Source organism: Orbicella faveolata, unplaced genomic scaffold, assembly GCF_042242905.1.
Source record: "Orbicella faveolata isolate gen_17 unplaced genomic scaffold, um_ofav_v1 contig_25, whole genome shotgun sequence".
Taxonomy (NCBI): domain Eukaryota; kingdom Metazoa; phylum Cnidaria; class Anthozoa; order Scleractinia; family Merulinidae; genus Orbicella; species Orbicella faveolata.
The window spans coordinates 31,332,254-31,347,975 of NW_028301553.1; the positions used below are offsets into that span (position 1 = coordinate 31,332,254).

At 39.2% G+C, this 15,722-nt stretch overlaps 2 protein-coding genes across 2 annotated transcripts; one reads left to right on the plus strand and one right to left on the minus strand.

Moving 5' to 3' along the window:
* Nucleotides 1-1,350: 1,350 nt before the first annotated feature.
* On the minus strand, nucleotides 1,351-2,521 carry LOC110048209 (gamma-secretase subunit PEN-2-like). The gene is made up of 3 exons (XM_089293189.1): nucleotides 2,402-2,521; nucleotides 1,947-2,058; nucleotides 1,351-1,685 (listed from the first exon to the last, which is right to left on the minus strand). Exons 1-3 carry the CDS (start codon nucleotides 2,453-2,455, stop codon nucleotides 1,546-1,548), a joined length of 306 nt encoding a protein of 101 aa, XP_089149315.1. The 5' UTR covers nucleotides 2,456-2,521; the 3' UTR covers nucleotides 1,351-1,545.
* A 30-nt stretch (nucleotides 2,522-2,551) lies between these two features.
* Nucleotides 2,552-14,856, plus strand: LOC110048238 (nonsense-mediated mRNA decay factor SMG9-like). The gene is made up of 17 exons (XM_089293188.1): nucleotides 2,552-2,665; nucleotides 3,178-3,273; nucleotides 4,541-4,581; nucleotides 5,687-5,850; nucleotides 6,142-6,275; nucleotides 6,717-6,829; nucleotides 7,816-7,852; nucleotides 8,254-8,328; nucleotides 8,870-8,965; nucleotides 9,368-9,453; nucleotides 10,043-10,108; nucleotides 10,281-10,324; nucleotides 10,834-10,941; nucleotides 11,695-11,799; nucleotides 12,546-12,625; nucleotides 13,312-13,367; nucleotides 14,346-14,856. The coding sequence occupies exons 1-17, from the start codon at nucleotides 2,585-2,587 to the stop codon at nucleotides 14,425-14,427; spliced, it is 1,464 nt and encodes a 487-aa protein (XP_089149314.1). The 5' UTR covers nucleotides 2,552-2,584; the 3' UTR covers nucleotides 14,428-14,856.
* The last annotated feature ends 866 nt before the right edge of the window (nucleotides 14,857-15,722 follow it).

Consider the following 15,722-nt stretch of genomic DNA (forward strand, 5'->3'; position numbering starts at 1 on the left):
AAAAAAGGGATGGCCGCTTTACATTTTACCACAATACCTTGCGAACCTGACACAGCAATTTGGCATAAGGGCGGCCAAGGTCCGGGAGGGGGGGAACTCCTAGAAAAATTGGGTGGTTGTGTGGCCTGCTTTGCAAAACCCTTACTTTATCTAGGACCAAAATCTGCAACTTCAATCCCAGATCAGACACACTATTTATAACGTGAAAAAGTAGCTTCTTCTGAAAAACACTCAGTTCAGGACTAGAGTTTAAAAACCATGCCCTACTTATGACCAAAATGGCTAAAATGGAATACCCATTGGGGCCGCACATACCTATATAGTTCATATAAAGGAGTCCCCCACCCCCCCCCCCCCCTTCGCCCGAGTGATCAAGGGAAGACATGTTTTGTAAAATTTGTCCTTGTGACGGCATTCAGAGATGTAAACTCCATATTGGCTAAACATCAGTCTTTTGGCAAAACCTTAGGGGAGATGTCCATAGACCATATCATGTATAGATTTCTGTTATGGGAGGGTTGACTGTACTCCCAGGCGAGCAGGTACTCCCTTATATGAGCCATACAGGCATGTGCGGCCCCAAAGGGTACAGTTTTTTAACCATTTTGTTCATAAATAGGGTAATTGGTCGTTGCATTCTAGTCTTGAATTGGGTATGCTTTTTTAGAAGAAGCTTCCTCTTCATCATCATCAAGAAGACCATCAGTAAAAGCCTTTCATAAATTATGTTTAGGGCAACTGTGCCAGCTGCAATGGTCATGAATTTTTAGGGTTTTGAATATTTGGTCAGGTCATAAATAGGGTTGGGAAAATCACAGATTTTGCTCATAGCGTAAGAGTAATAGGGTATGGGTTTTGGGAAGCGGGCGGCACACCCCCACCAAATTCTTCTGGGAGTGTCCCCCCCTCCCTGAACTGCACTGTATCAGTTTGTCCTTGAGCATTGGCTACCTTAGGTGGCAGAAGTGTCTCTTCATGGTATTGTTAGTTTTTCTGTAGTATTGTACACCTCTCAGACTAAGCTATTGTGGGTCAACCAGGGATTGAAAATGGTCTTGTTCGGTTGTCTGGGACAAACAAATTTTCTTACTTACTGGGCAAGTAACTTTTCATGCTCATAACCCAATAGGCAACAAACCAGGAACACCACTGACTCAGTGTTGCAAATTAGCGCTCGCCTGCTGGCTAATGCAAGTGTCAAAAGTGTCAGGTGCGTACAAATTATCTATTACTCGCACGTCTGGCGAATATTTTTTTCATTTTTGGGAAATCATTTAAGCTAATGTAGCTAAAATCTCTGATTTGACTGAGCTGCACAGACTTGTAAACACATACAAGAAGAACAGCAAGTGCTGTTTCCAATTTTTTTTTAATATAAAACTTCTCCAACAAAAACAGCATGCAATATTTACAATACACATATTACAAGAGTGTCCTGACAAAAACATATACCAATAAGATGAAAAGTCATAGCTATTATTGATCTAGCTTAGTTTTTGTGACAAAGATTTAGCAATTGCACTAACATAACAAGACTGAACTGATTCATGGCTCTCCCAGTGGTATAACAAATGATATTCTGTCTCCAATTTCACCCCAGCTTGCTCGATACTTCTGATATACAAGAATCCATGCAGTCAAACCAGCAAACCACACTAAGAATCCTATTCCAGATTTTATCACATCTGTAAGAAAGAAAACTAAAGTTTCAAAAACATCAAAGAGAGTAAAGATCTAACAGAAGCCCTCATAATATTGTGTTGTAGTCTGTTAACAGTCATTTCCTTAATCCCAAGCACACACGAAACGAAAAGCTAGGGAGTCATGCAAAGGCTTGGACGGTAGAGTGACAGAAAAAAAAAAAAAAAAACAGGAAGGGGGGAGGGATAAAGAAGTCCTTTGGAAATGTTACAGTGCATATTCAAATAGGAACCTTGTATACTTACATGATTTTAGCTTTGGTTGTCCTGTAAAAGCTGGTCTGATAAACGCCTCTCTGAAGAACCACACTACATTGACAAACCAAAGAAATGGCAACAACGCAAAGCCTCCTAAGAAATGTGTTGATGGGAATCAAGGAAAAAGAACAAAACAGCACAAAGCAAATAACAGGTCATTCGAATCAATTGTTGAGTGAAATGACATTTTATGCTTCTCTGCTCTAGTTTAATAGATCCTCATGTACACCCCACTGAGAACAGTTTCAGGATTTTTCTGTTCTGTAGAACTAGCCGACAAACAATACTCAACTACAATAAAACGATAGACAACTAAAAGCTGAAGACAAAACTACAAACACAGCTATCGAAGATGTCCAAAAGTGATATTAAAAACAAGCAAATACAAATACAAATAAATACACATAACCTAAATAAGAATAAAAAAGGAGTATGTGAATGGTATATTTTCTACACAAGTTGACTTTATCCTCATCTGAAACCTTTCTCAAGTCCATCGCCAAAATTTCTTCTTTGATCGATCGTTCTCACAGGAAACTGACGTGATAGAAACGGAGCATTCCCATCATGCAGCTGGTTAAAGGTCATTTTGTTTGTCCTTACATGAGGTACCATTTGAATGCAAGATGGAGGACCAAGACAGGGGATTTCGTCGTGGCAGAGGCGGTCGCAGAAGGGAAAGAGGCTTCCGAGAACGGCCTGCAAGGGTAAGAATTACTGACTGCATAATGTGCTTGTAATTTTTATTGTAGTTCCACTGATTACTCATTACCCTCTATATAAACGTATGGCTTTCAGTATTTGTGTTTCAATTATTGAAACAAGCACAAGTAAGTTCGTACCACATCTTTGGTTAAAACTTAACCAATGAATTAAAAATCGTAATAAAAATACATCACATCAAGGTCTATTTGTTATATTTCTAACAAAAGTACCTTTGAGGAGAAGAAATGTTTTAATTTTTAAAAGTAATTAGTAACATAATGAGTAAGCTTATAAAATTTCCACAAACAAATTTTGAAAACTGAGTTGAGCTGGATCACCTATCTAATCAATGTTGGAAAATGTCGCGTTTTTTTCAACAAAAAGGGAAAAAGGTCACCTGATTATCGAGATTGTAAGGAGGGGTGGGGGGAGGGGAGAACTTGCTTCGTGTGCCAACGTTTTTGTCTGGGATTGTTCAGCCTGAAGTAAATCTGTTTAAATTTATTTTCTTCAGGGTAAAGGTGAAGGTCCGACAGGAGCCCACCCAGCGGCAGCCTCAGCCTCACCCATGAAGACACCCATTATACTCACCAAATCTTCTGCCGACAGGGTGAGCATTCAAAGCATTTCCCCCTTAATCACGGAGCTGTGCCCTATGATCTAACAGTTGCTCCAAGATGTGTAACAGGCTTATATTGCCGGACTTAGCAACTTTTAAATACACAGCAACTTGTTGGGGGTTTCCTTGTCTTTATTACAATGACCTATGTGTGAATTAAAAAAAAAATTACAGTCGCTGAATACGCTTTGCTGTTACTTGCTCAATAGCTATCGCAATATGCCAGTTACTTGCGGTCGTCGCGGTACATATACATCTTATGGGCTTGGCTAGCATTTCCGCCTATTGTATTTAATCATGATAAACAAGTCTATCATACGCATCATATACGTTGTTGTTAAGATGTTCACAGGATGTTATCAACACCTAGAAAAATTTCTAACTTATTGAGGGGATTTGATATAAAAAAAACACTGAATGATGCAGGGGTTTCATTAGAAGCCAGCCACCAGGCAAATTAACTGACACAGAGGATGATTTGCCTGCCTGGTTTGATCATCTACAGGAAAGTTTTTCATAGAAAGAGGTCCAGTTCAAGTCGTTTTGCCCACCTGTGAAAACCAGTTGACCTCCTGCTGAAGATGTTACTAAAACCCCTGATGATGCCACACAATAAATGATCTGGAGAGAGTGGTCTGGCAGAGAGCAGTCCGGGTTTGAGCCCTGGCCAAGGACATTGTGTTGTGTTCTTGTTTAAGACACTTAACTCTCGCAGTGCCTCTCTCCACCCAGATGTACAAATGAGTACTAGTGAATTAAATACTGAGGGGATAACCCTGCAATGGACTAGCATCCCATTCAGGGCAGAGTAGAAATACTCCTAGTCGCTTCATGCTTCTGAAACCGGGATAAGCTCTGGCCTGATGAGCCACTTGGCTTGTATGCAGGATTTACCTTACAAATTGCAAAATAGCTAGTTCAGATTCCTCACTGCTGTTGCATGTGCTTCTCAAGAATCACACAAAGAAATGTAGATAATAATTTAAGGATAGGTGTATTTGCAGATAATCAAACACTCTTACAAGGTGGTATTGAGTATCATCCTCACTTACAGAATGTACATGCTAGGATCCGAAACAAAATCAACTGAGGACCAAGCTCGTGAAACATATTGAAATACACATTTAAACAGTTTAAATATTACCAGTCTCACTTGTCACTATTCTAAATACCTTACAATGTTACTCCTGTTAGTGGTTACAGGCTGTGGCAATACCATGCTAAAATGCCTCATCTATACATTTTGCTTGTCATGTAGGGACAAGAAACTCCTGTGAAGCAAATCCTGATAAAACCGAGGTAATGCATATACAGTCGAACCTCCCGTAAGCGACCTCCCAAAATGTCAAGCCTAGATGGTCACCTACCGGAGGTGGTCACTTACAAGAGCTTAGACCATATTGGGTCAAAATTTTTCCTCATTAGTATAAGGTAACTGCAGAGACTTACCCCATGTTTTAAATGTTTTATCCATGTGAAAAGTCATGTGAAAAACTATGTTACTGCCCATGGAGAAATTTCTGTCTCTTTTACTATCCAGGAATGCGATAATGTTACAACACCTTAGCTTACTATAAAATTTCCGCTCTGTTATCTGTCAAGCGGTCATTTACAGGAGGTTAGAAACTACAGAAAATTTCAACCTTTTAGCTCTGAAAGTGGTCGCGGTCACTTACAAAAGGTGACAAATATTGTGATTTGACACGGAAAATTTTGGTACTTTGGAAAACTGGTCGCTGAGGAGAGGTGTTTGCAACCTGAGGTTCCACTGTATTTTAGAGGCATTTACTTATTAACTAATAGTGACCAATTTTTAAAAAGTAGGTGCACAAGCCAACTGAAGAAATCATTTTTAAAATCAATTTACTCCAAAATTGGTACAGATCTCTTTCAAATTATAATGTTTCTGAAAAAAATAATTAATGCTCTGTTTATGTTACAAACACCTGTGCTTGGTAATTTATAATATACCATGCAGCCTAGTATGTGAATAGATAGTTTTTTATGTACTTGCATTCCTTGCAAGAGGGCAGTAGAGATGATTTATTATTTAAATGAAAAATTCTTTGTCAATGACGTTGCTCTATAGAGATTTATGCAATGTCTTAGGATTGGCTACTTGAGACCAAATGTTATAACACATATTTTTAAAAAATTAAAATAATTTACCTCAGTCAGGTACACAATCTTGAGCCACATCATCTGTGTAGCTATATAGCAGTTGTGAGGTTTATGTCTTGCTTGCAGGACATGAAAAATTGCAAAGATGCAGATGTCTATTTAATATTTAACATATAGCATAGGGTGGGACTCCATACATGTCATCTGTTTAGCAATGTATGATACTCTAGGTCAAAATTTGAATTTGATCACCTTGGGAACTAAAGATTTTATACTTTGAAAGGGAAACTTTACCAGAGGGCGTGGCCAGACCCAGTGTTCCTCAGCAAGCTGTAGCTCGTGGCAAAACAATTTTATCAGATCACCCAGCAGGCCAAGCAACTGATAGATCTGCAGGTGCTACACAACCTCATGGTATGGGTGGGGCAGCGGCAAGCACAGTCACAGGTAAATTAAAATCATTCATTAAACTTTTCTTCTTGGAGGGCTTTTCAACATTATTACAGGTTGTTGTCATTGAGGTAAAAATTATCAGAGAGGACTTGCTGCCTAAGGTGGCTTATGGTCCCTGGGAGAACTACAAGTATTTAAGGGTGGGACTGTTAACTAAAAGCATTCCTTCAATTTACATGATGTTTTCTTGGAACAAAATAATATACATTCTGTGGCGACAAAGGCATCTGTAAAGTTTCATGCCCAACTCAAAACTTTTAATCACAATAGTGAATCTCTCTTCAGGAGCAAGTGCAAATGTTGAAGGGATAACTACAAACTTGGCCTCCCTCAAACTTGGTCTTCACAGCCGCGATGGAGCTCCGCAACTGATGAAGTTACTTGATGAAAATCTACAGTGGAATGACACTGCTTTAGAGGTATATATCACATCAAGTGTTTAACTTCAAGTTTACTGTAACAATATTTATGAACTAATTTTATTTGTTTTCAATTTTCTGATTTGTAAGTAGTTTTAGGTAGATTTGGCAAAGTAGGTTGTTTGGACACAAAATGAGGGCAAGGAAGTATGCAAAATTGTCTAGATACAACCCAGACAGATAATCTGCTGACCATAAAGGAAGTTAACCTGTTAAAGCACTTGAAAATCATACCACAAAATGTTTTTTTTTTTTGAATAAATAAATGAGCTTTGCACCTGTAAACATTATTCCATGACTAAGATTTTTGTTTGTTTCAACGATGGTCCTTATTCTCCACATTAAGATACATTATTGCAAGATGGCCATAACTGTGGCCTTTTGTTTGTGTTGTTAGTTATACTAGGAAACTCTTTTTTAACTCTCACTTTTGACATTTAGATCCTTCTTGATCAAACAGACTTCCTGGTGGTGGGCATCATTGGGCCCCAAGGTGCTGGAAAATCAACTGTTCTCTCTGTTTTGGGAGGAGCTGGGCCATTCTCTGACTCGAGGTTTGTTGCTCATCACATTGGCAGGCTGGTGCTTAGCATGTGCAAGTACAACACTTTCAAATGGACAATAGAATCATGCATATCACAGTGTGATGCATGTGAGATGTTTAGAGAGCTGGAAAGAAGTGCAAGATTTGCTCAAGGCATAGTTCAGAGCAATGTTCTCTAGCTTCTCGAGTGCTCTCCAAACTTCCCAAGTGCATCAGAGTGTGATGATGCACAACTACAAGCATGAATCCATTTGTTTTACAACATTGCCAATGGAAATAGATGTATCATATGCAATTATTGACAATGTGTGTGAGAAAAAATTCTCTGGCGAAGTGAAGTTACCATTGCTGATGCTATGAGTTGTGTGCATCATTGAATTATGATACATGCTTTTCTATATTGAGTTTATAATGTGTTGCAAGGTTTCACACAAAAAAAGCACTACAGCCAGTGTAAAAAATGCTTTTAAGACGACATGCTTTTGTCGTAATCTGGGGTAAGAATCATGTAAGCAGTCTTTTTGTACATTGCCGTATTTAGATATTTATTTAAAAAAGTTACCGGTACTTAACAATATTGAAATATATTTAATAAGTAAAGTGATTTTTGTTTTTAATGTATCTATTCCCCATAATCTATTTTAACTCTTACTTCTAATAATCTTGTGGCATTCCTGCTAATTCATTGTTATCATCCTGTGGAACATGTATGAGATCACACTCAACAGCATGCAAAGAAAGTTGTGTCTGATAACCTGGGGGATTTTTCAATCAGGGTACTGGATTCTATCCTTTGCTTGCCTGATGGGCAAGAGAATTTAAGAAAAAATAAGCAAGAAATTTGATTTTAAGTAAAGACTAAGCAAGAAATTTTGAGGGGCTAGTGAGAATGACTTTTTGGCTAGTACACCATAGCTACAGCTTGCCCAAAGGATAAGCATGAAAATTGGTTTTCTTTGCACCCTGAGTAAGTTAACTCTTCTCTTGATATTTTAGGTCTCCCTTATTTCCTGTGCAGTCAAGACAAGTCCAGGTTAGTTTACACCTTATTAGTCTAAAATATCAGACGTCCCACCCTAATCTATGTCCACCTCTGGGGTGAGGGCAAGAAAATGTCTGTCAATTAAGACTAGTACCACATTCAGTTGAAGGTAAAATGTAGCAGGATCTTGCCAAACTGCCCCTGGGTCAAGCCTGGCACATAGGATTTTTTTCTAATAAATTAAAGGCCTGCTCAAGGAATTACTAAGACATTGACCCAAGAAATTGGTTGATTGAGTGATTGATTTGTTGGTTGGTGGGTTGGTTGATTGATTGATTGATTGATTGATTGATGATTGATTGATTGATTGATTGATTGATTGATTGATTGATTGATTGATATGTTGGTTGGTCGGTTGGGTGGTTGATTGATTGATTGTGTGTTATGCTTAGGAGGATGGAATAAATCAGACTTCTGGTATTGACCTGGCTGTAACACAAGAGAGAGTGATCCTTTTGGATACTCAGGTGCAGTAGTTAAACCGCATTGAGTCAATTTCATAAGGCTAACAACATTCCAAATATTTCCACTCTGGACTATTGCCCTGAAATGGCCACATACATTTATCATTCACACTACGCCACATGAAGGGAGGTCTGGGCTCAACCCTTGGTCAAGTTCTTGTTATTTATTGAGCAAGATATTTTGATTGTTCAACCCGGAAGGGGGTGGGGTAGGGGGTGGGGTAGGGGGTTTGTGGGGGTGACATGACTAAATGTCGAAGAGGGGTAGCTTGTGATGGACTAGCAACCTATCCAGGGGAGGGGGAGGGGTGGGTAACAATAGAAGGTTAACCACTTACTATTAAGTTAAACTTATGTCTTGATTTAAATTAAATTTTTTTTGCTCTCATTTCTTCTACTTCCTACTGAGAGCTGTCTTATCAGTTTGAAAACAAGATGACATATGCCTGCCACATATACTTGAATGTAACATTGCTGTTTATTGTCCAATTCATTGAGTATAAAAAAATTATCTTGTAGTTCTTCTTTTCTTCCTCAAATTCAGCCACTTTTGAGTGCAGCATTGTTAGACCACCTGATCCACCATGATCGCAACATTCCTCCTGAGTATACCTCTCCGGAAAACTACAATGAAATTCAGGTAATTGCTTCTAAAACGTTTTTGTCCTGCATGGGACATGAGGCTACAAATTTTACATCTACTAGTTACATTGCCCACTGCATTATTTTGTATGCTCTGTCTCATGGTTTGCAGAGGTGTACAGTGATACTGCAGTTGAATCTGGCTTACCAGAACCTGCACACTATGTTGATGTCATCCAGATTCAGTGATCTAAGTTGCACTATTTATACTGCAAGATTTGTGAACTTATACAGTCAATTTAAGCCTCATTAAGTGGCCACCCTCAGGGAAATGGGAGGTGGCCACTCAAATATATGCAAGCTTGCTCTCAAGCTATGTTCCAGTATGAATAAACCTAAAAATATTTGTATCCTCAAAGTGCACTGTATACGTCAATCTCATGTATTGCCTTTTGTCCAGTCATTGCAGATTGTGACCTTCTTGTTAACTGTCTGTCACGTGATTCTCGTTGTGCAAGATTGGTTCACAGACCTCAACATAATAAGGTATTATTAGTTGCCAGCTGTGATTATTAGCTTCAATGGTGTAATAGTATGATAAAAGCACTCTGGATCAAGAGCTTGAATCCTGCTGTGTTTGGATGAGGTAAATAATACCAGATTTGTTAGCTACAACATTTAAACAACATGCTGATTTGGAGGGGGAGGGGAGTGGTGGGGTGGTAGGAAGGTTTGGGTCAAGTTGTGATACCTGCATCGCAACCAGAAATTCATTCAGGAATGAGAGGGTTAGCAACAGTTCTGTTTGATTTATACCTTGTAAACCAAATTTGCAGTTAATAAATCATCTCGCCAAAAATATGCTGAACCAAGGCTCAAGGAAATTCGCCTAATAATTATTAGCTGGCTGAAGTGTATCAAAAGGCATGATTGGTTATAACAGTAATTATTATTGTTTGTCTCTATTGCACAAAAAGCAAGCATATCTACAGTACAGAAGCAGCTTGTTGCATTTTATTCTTTTCTAATGGAACATGTATCGACAATACAAGTTTTAAATTTTTTTTTTTTTTTTTTCGGAATCAGTGTACTGTTATTCTGAAATCATATTCATCCACAAGTGTTATTCTTCCAGACTTCTAAAAACAGCTGAGATGTTGAAGCCATCTTCTGCGAGTCATACTACACATGAGTCCTCTGGGTAAGGAAATTTTTCAAGGATTGCTTTAATACAGGTGTTTTTTAACAAATGTGGATCACGTATTAAGAAATTAATATTTAGACTTTTAGAATGTTTGAACTGGCGAAATAATTGGTTTGTGATTATTAATGAATTGACTATGATTTTAAATTTTCACTCTTTTGTTAAACAGTTTAGGATCCTCAGAAGATTCTGATGAACATTATCCTAATATAGGTAAGACACACATGTTTCTTGTAGTTTGTGAAAATTTTTTTTCTACCTTCTTCGCAAGGATCCATCCCCATGAGGTTGCTTCCATGCATGGTATGTCAGGTAGGTAAGTGGCGGATCTGTGAGGGGCCCATGCCCACCCCCCCCCCCTTTATTTTGGGTAAAAACAGAAAAGAATCGCACAAGCAAGAAAAGCCAGCAGGGTAAGCATACCCCCCCCCCCCCCCCCCCGTTTAGCTCAGGGTCTGGATCCACCACTGGTAACTACAGTTTTAGAAGTTTAGTTTTCAGGAATGTTTGTTATGAACAGAGCGTGGAAATTTTCTAGACTGAATTGTTTGGATCTCTAGCAGAGCATCCAAAAATTTTGAAAATACTTGTATGGAGGCAGCGTGTCCGAGTGGTTTGGGTATCGGACTTGAAATTCACTGTTATCCACTTTCACTGTCACAATACCTGACAGCTAGAATCAAGTACTCCACACTAAGTTGAATGGCGTTTGTTCTTTGCAGTGTTTGTGTACAACAAAGCCACCAGAGAGGATTTTCACCATGAAAACCTCAGCTCCATGCATTGTGTAACCGGCAGTTTGTTTCAGCATTCCAGACTAAAGCTACAAAGTAAGTCTTGTCTGGCTGTGAGACGTTGCAAGTGTGAGGCTCTGTCCACACTAACGCTGGAAGAATTTGAAAACGGAAGTTTCACTCTGAAAACGCATCAACTACTTTCCGTCCACTCTACGCCGGAGGAATTTAAAAACGCAGCAATCACCGGTCATTTTGGTTTTGTGTTTGAGGAAAACTCGTTCAGGGAAATCACATGTTGATCGTGACGTCATCGTTCTCGAAAAGCTCTGTTTTTAAATTCCTCCGGTTTGAAGGGCGTTTTCGAAAAGCTCCGTTTTCGTGACGGATTAGTGTGGACCGTAGGCTTAACCGTAGCAATGAAGCAGCGTTTTTAAATTTCTCCGGCATAGTGTGGACGCTTCCTGAAAAGTTCAAAATGCAGTGTTTGGAACACCACTGTGGACCTATTAAACAAGAAAGACCGTGTTTGACCAAATTTCTAGACACCAAAAAGAGCGTTGAAAATACGACGCGTAGCGGAGTATTTTTGACGAGCTTCGAGTCTGGATAGATAAACAGACTAACTGCTGGGGATTGTTCAAAATTTTAACTGTCAACCGAGAAATAGCGCGTTTTTTTTTTCTAAGAGCTGAGAAAAGGGAACTGAAAGCTGAAAAACCGCCAAAAATTGAACTGATTACTGAACGTTTGCACCGCCCTTTCCGAGACCTTGGTTGTCTGGAACGATGAGAGGCGGTTGCGTATAGTTTTTTCATATTTAAATGTCTGTTATTCCAACTGTTTCAGGTGGTATTTCACTGTTGAGCTCCAGCTTGATGCCTTACAGGACTCTTCTGACGTCTTGTGATGATATGAACATCTATGTTGTACCGCTCTATCGTCCACATGGAGGTAAAATACAAAACTGGGTTGATGACATTTTGTGTTTCAGTAAAGCCTGTCAAGCCATTGGTTTTCAAAAGATATTTGTTTTATGGAGCTTAAGTTGTAGAATCTCAGTATCCAATCAAAACAGTTGTAAACATTGCAGTGAACCAATCAGATTTCGTAACAGCGTGCAACTCGTGCCAAGCGCGGGAAAACTTGCGATCGGTCCCAAGCGTGGGAAAACTTGCAACTAGTGTCAAAAGATGAAACCCGCGCCAAGAGCGGGAAGACATGGAAACGAGAAAGTATGCAACTAGTGCCAAACGCGGGAAAGCTGGTATCAACCAGGTCACGATTGCCTTTTGTTTCGTTTCTGATTGGTCCAAGGAAACGCTGGTAAGAGATTTTCTTGACCAGCTGTAGAATTTAGCAGAAGAAGAAAGGGAACGCAATCACTTTGGCAGTTGACTGAAAACTACTCTGACTGCCACTATAACCCTCCCTTTGACATGCTTCTTTCTCGTGGTATGGGTTGAGGGACGAACAGAGGGCAGAAATTTGAGCCTGAGATGAGACACTTCAAGCTCTGATTAGCTTCTTTTAGAATCGCAGAATTTGCTTTTGGTTTTCTGGTCACGTCGGTTTAAGTTTGATATACATTACTCACGGCGAAACGTTAGGAAACATGATTCGAATGTAGCAGTTTTCTTATTAGTTATATAATTGTCCAATTGTTTCTGTCTGTTTTCTTTTTTTTTTTTTTTTACAAGGGAATGGAATATGCACCAAATCGCCGACTTATCAAGGAAATCCAAGCTTTGATGTGGTTTTACACAGCCTCCGGAATCAGGTCACATCACTGTTGTATTTATGATCTGTTTAAGAAATAGATAGCATTTTATGCGCCGTCCCTGAATCAGACAGATTGAAAACGCAAGATTACAAATGCCACCTTTTGAATAATCAAACTTGATTTAGTTCCTGCTATGTTTTACTTTGCTGTTTGATTTTGTTGCTATAAAAATATGAATGTAGTGTATGTATGTCTTTTTTGCTGTCATTGACTATGGCGGTGGCCAACCAGAAAGCTCTTGCTACTTTGCTATCGCTCACATATAAATATTATTTCCTCACCGTCTTTATATTTCTTAGTAGCCCTTTTCACGGTTACCTTTGCTCATTTGCATTACAATAAAATCTAGCTTGTATGTGAGGCAATTTTGGGTTATTTTGTAGTCTTAGCCCGAAATTGCCTCGCATCTACGTTGGATTACATTGTAATGCAAATGAGAAAAATTAACTGTGAAAAGGGCTATTATTTTTAAATCTAAATGCCCTATATGGTGTAAATGAAGAATTGAATTGAATTGAATTTAACAAATTGGTTGTCGAGTTTGCTTACACTAGCCGCATTTTTGTTTTTTTCTTCTTGTCGCGAAATGTTTTGTTTATGTCGAGCCAAATTTAAGAGACACTTGGAAATTTGTTCCACATTCTGTCGTTTTTAATATATGTATGTTAATATTTTATTTGCAGATCTTTTCTGTGCACCGACATCTCCTTACTCACCATTCACTTACGGAAAGAAATTGGTGAGGTTGTCTTGAAGTGTCTTTGGTATATCAAAGTGTCGCGCGACGAATTTATGTCACGCTGTTTTAAGACATTTCTTTCACGCTCGGTATATCAAAGTGTCGCGTGATGATTCTGACCACGTTGGGGACGGACAATTATTTTTACAGGGAGGTGGGGTGGGCAATTACCCGGGGCTTGAATTTTTTCTCAACCCAAGGTTGTGCAAGATTATTTTGCGTGTTTGTGTGGGCAAAAGCTTGTGGATGAATTTTTTTAAAGTCAAACACAGAACCTGGTTAGTAGAGAGGACTTGCTCGAGTGTTTTTTTTTTTTTTTCATATATAGCTCCCCTCACACGATTTTTTTGGCGGAGAGTTTTTGCTTTGCAGAATTTCTTTTTGGAAATTGGTCCCCCTCAAAAAAACAAAAACGGTCCGTCCATAATTTGTATGATTATGTCACGCTGCCTCTAGCACGCACGCTCCATCAGGTTGTAAGCATTCCTGTCACACTAGGTCACTTTGTTATATGCGATTCTGTCAAGCTAAGCCATTTAAGTTCGTTCGGGATTCGGAGTTTTACGGTGTGATAACTAGGAATATTGACTATTAGTATAAATCTACTAGCGTTCTATCACGAATGCCGTTCTCTGATTGGCCACGCTACTCACTATCTATTCTGTAATAGATAGTGAGTAACGTAGCAGTGTGCCCTTGTTAACAAAATGACGGCCGCTTCTTGGCGTTTTCGAAGTGTCTGTGAAGAGGATTTAGATTAAGTTTTGAACGAATAGTAGATTTATACTAAAACAGTTACATTATTCGCTTTCGATTTCTATTGCGCGATAGTTGACTTGGGCCTCGTCAACTATCACGCGATAGAAATCTCGAGCTCATAATCTAATTGTTTAATAGAAAAAGTGTGCCGCTTTGAGAGGAAGAGAAATCATTTTCACGTGAGACCTTAATCAGTGATTTTCTTTTTTAATTCTTAAGGTTCCATTTTGCTGCTCGTTCGTGGGAAACTGTCAGGAAGTCAAGTTTGATCTCAGAGTACAACAGGCTCCTTTGTACTTGACCTACTGTATACAGACGAGGTAAAGACGACGCTTTCTCCGCAACGTAGAGAAGTGCACGGTCTGCTATGGAAAGAAGTACATTGCGACTTTTGGAAATATCAGTTAAAGTTGAAGTCCAGTTTTCATGAGATTTTTCTTGGAAAATAATAAAAGAACTAAGAAGTAAACCTTAGACAGACATTTCCGCAAATGGCACATCCGAGAGTGGTTTTAGCTGTCATGGAACCTCGGTGAGCTAGCGAGGCGAAACCGACGTAAGCCCGAAGAACGAGGCCGAAGCCCTGAGGGGCCGAAGCTCGCTCGGAGAAGCAGTAAAGAAGTGGTCTTCCTTGGAGAAAGTTGTCGCTTAAGTGTAAATACTCTTTTTGTTTTTTTCCAAACGACACTTTAAAAAATATGTGGAAATAAATTTATTTATTGATTTCAAAGCTTGGTGGAGTAGTTTTTGGTTTGAGATAATAAATATAGTCCTTGATAATACAGAGAAACAGCAGCAATTTTGGCTCAGAAATGTAAAGAAGATACCAAATGGAAGGGGAAGAGGATGGTTGCGATCCTGAGTCACTCACAAATTGACTAGTCCGGTTTCTGTTTTGTTTGTTTGTTTTTTTTCTTACGTGTCATGAACTAACTTTTGCCATGTCATGCATCACGCTCTCCTCTGTAACCCCCCCACCCCCCCCAAAAAAAGGGGGGCGGGGGGGTGTTGGGGTTTTTGGTTTTACCGTGTTGGTCATTTTCTTGGATCGCTTTTTTTGGGGGAGGGGCGCTTTAAAATATCCTGAAAATGTCGTGAACCCTCAAAAAAGGAAAAGTACACGTATCGCTGCTGTATCAAGCTTGGTGGATTTGCAGTTTTAATAACATAAAAATAAAATTAAAAAACATATAACCTTTAATTACCCTCGGCAGTGTTTATAGGCTAGTAGGGCCGAGCAAACAACTGAAACAAATAATTCAAATTGAACATCCCAACTGGCCGGAGGCAAACCAGTTGGCCATTTACAAGTGTGGCCGAAGATTTGAACTCGGGGCCACTCTGAAACAAATCCAAGTTGTGGTCAAAGCGGAACTCGAACCGATCACTCGACCACGCTGCCTGATCATTATGTTGGGCGGTTTTTCATTTTGCGCTAGCAATTTTTCTGGCTTTTTTTGGATTTCAAAGCCATTTAGAGCCGGTTTCTAGCAGGCGTCAATCCCCATGACGTGTTGCTCTAAAAATAGCTTCTATTGTCTGTCTGTGTAGACTGTCTGTGACGCAGGCTATGGTCTATTTATACACATAAACGCC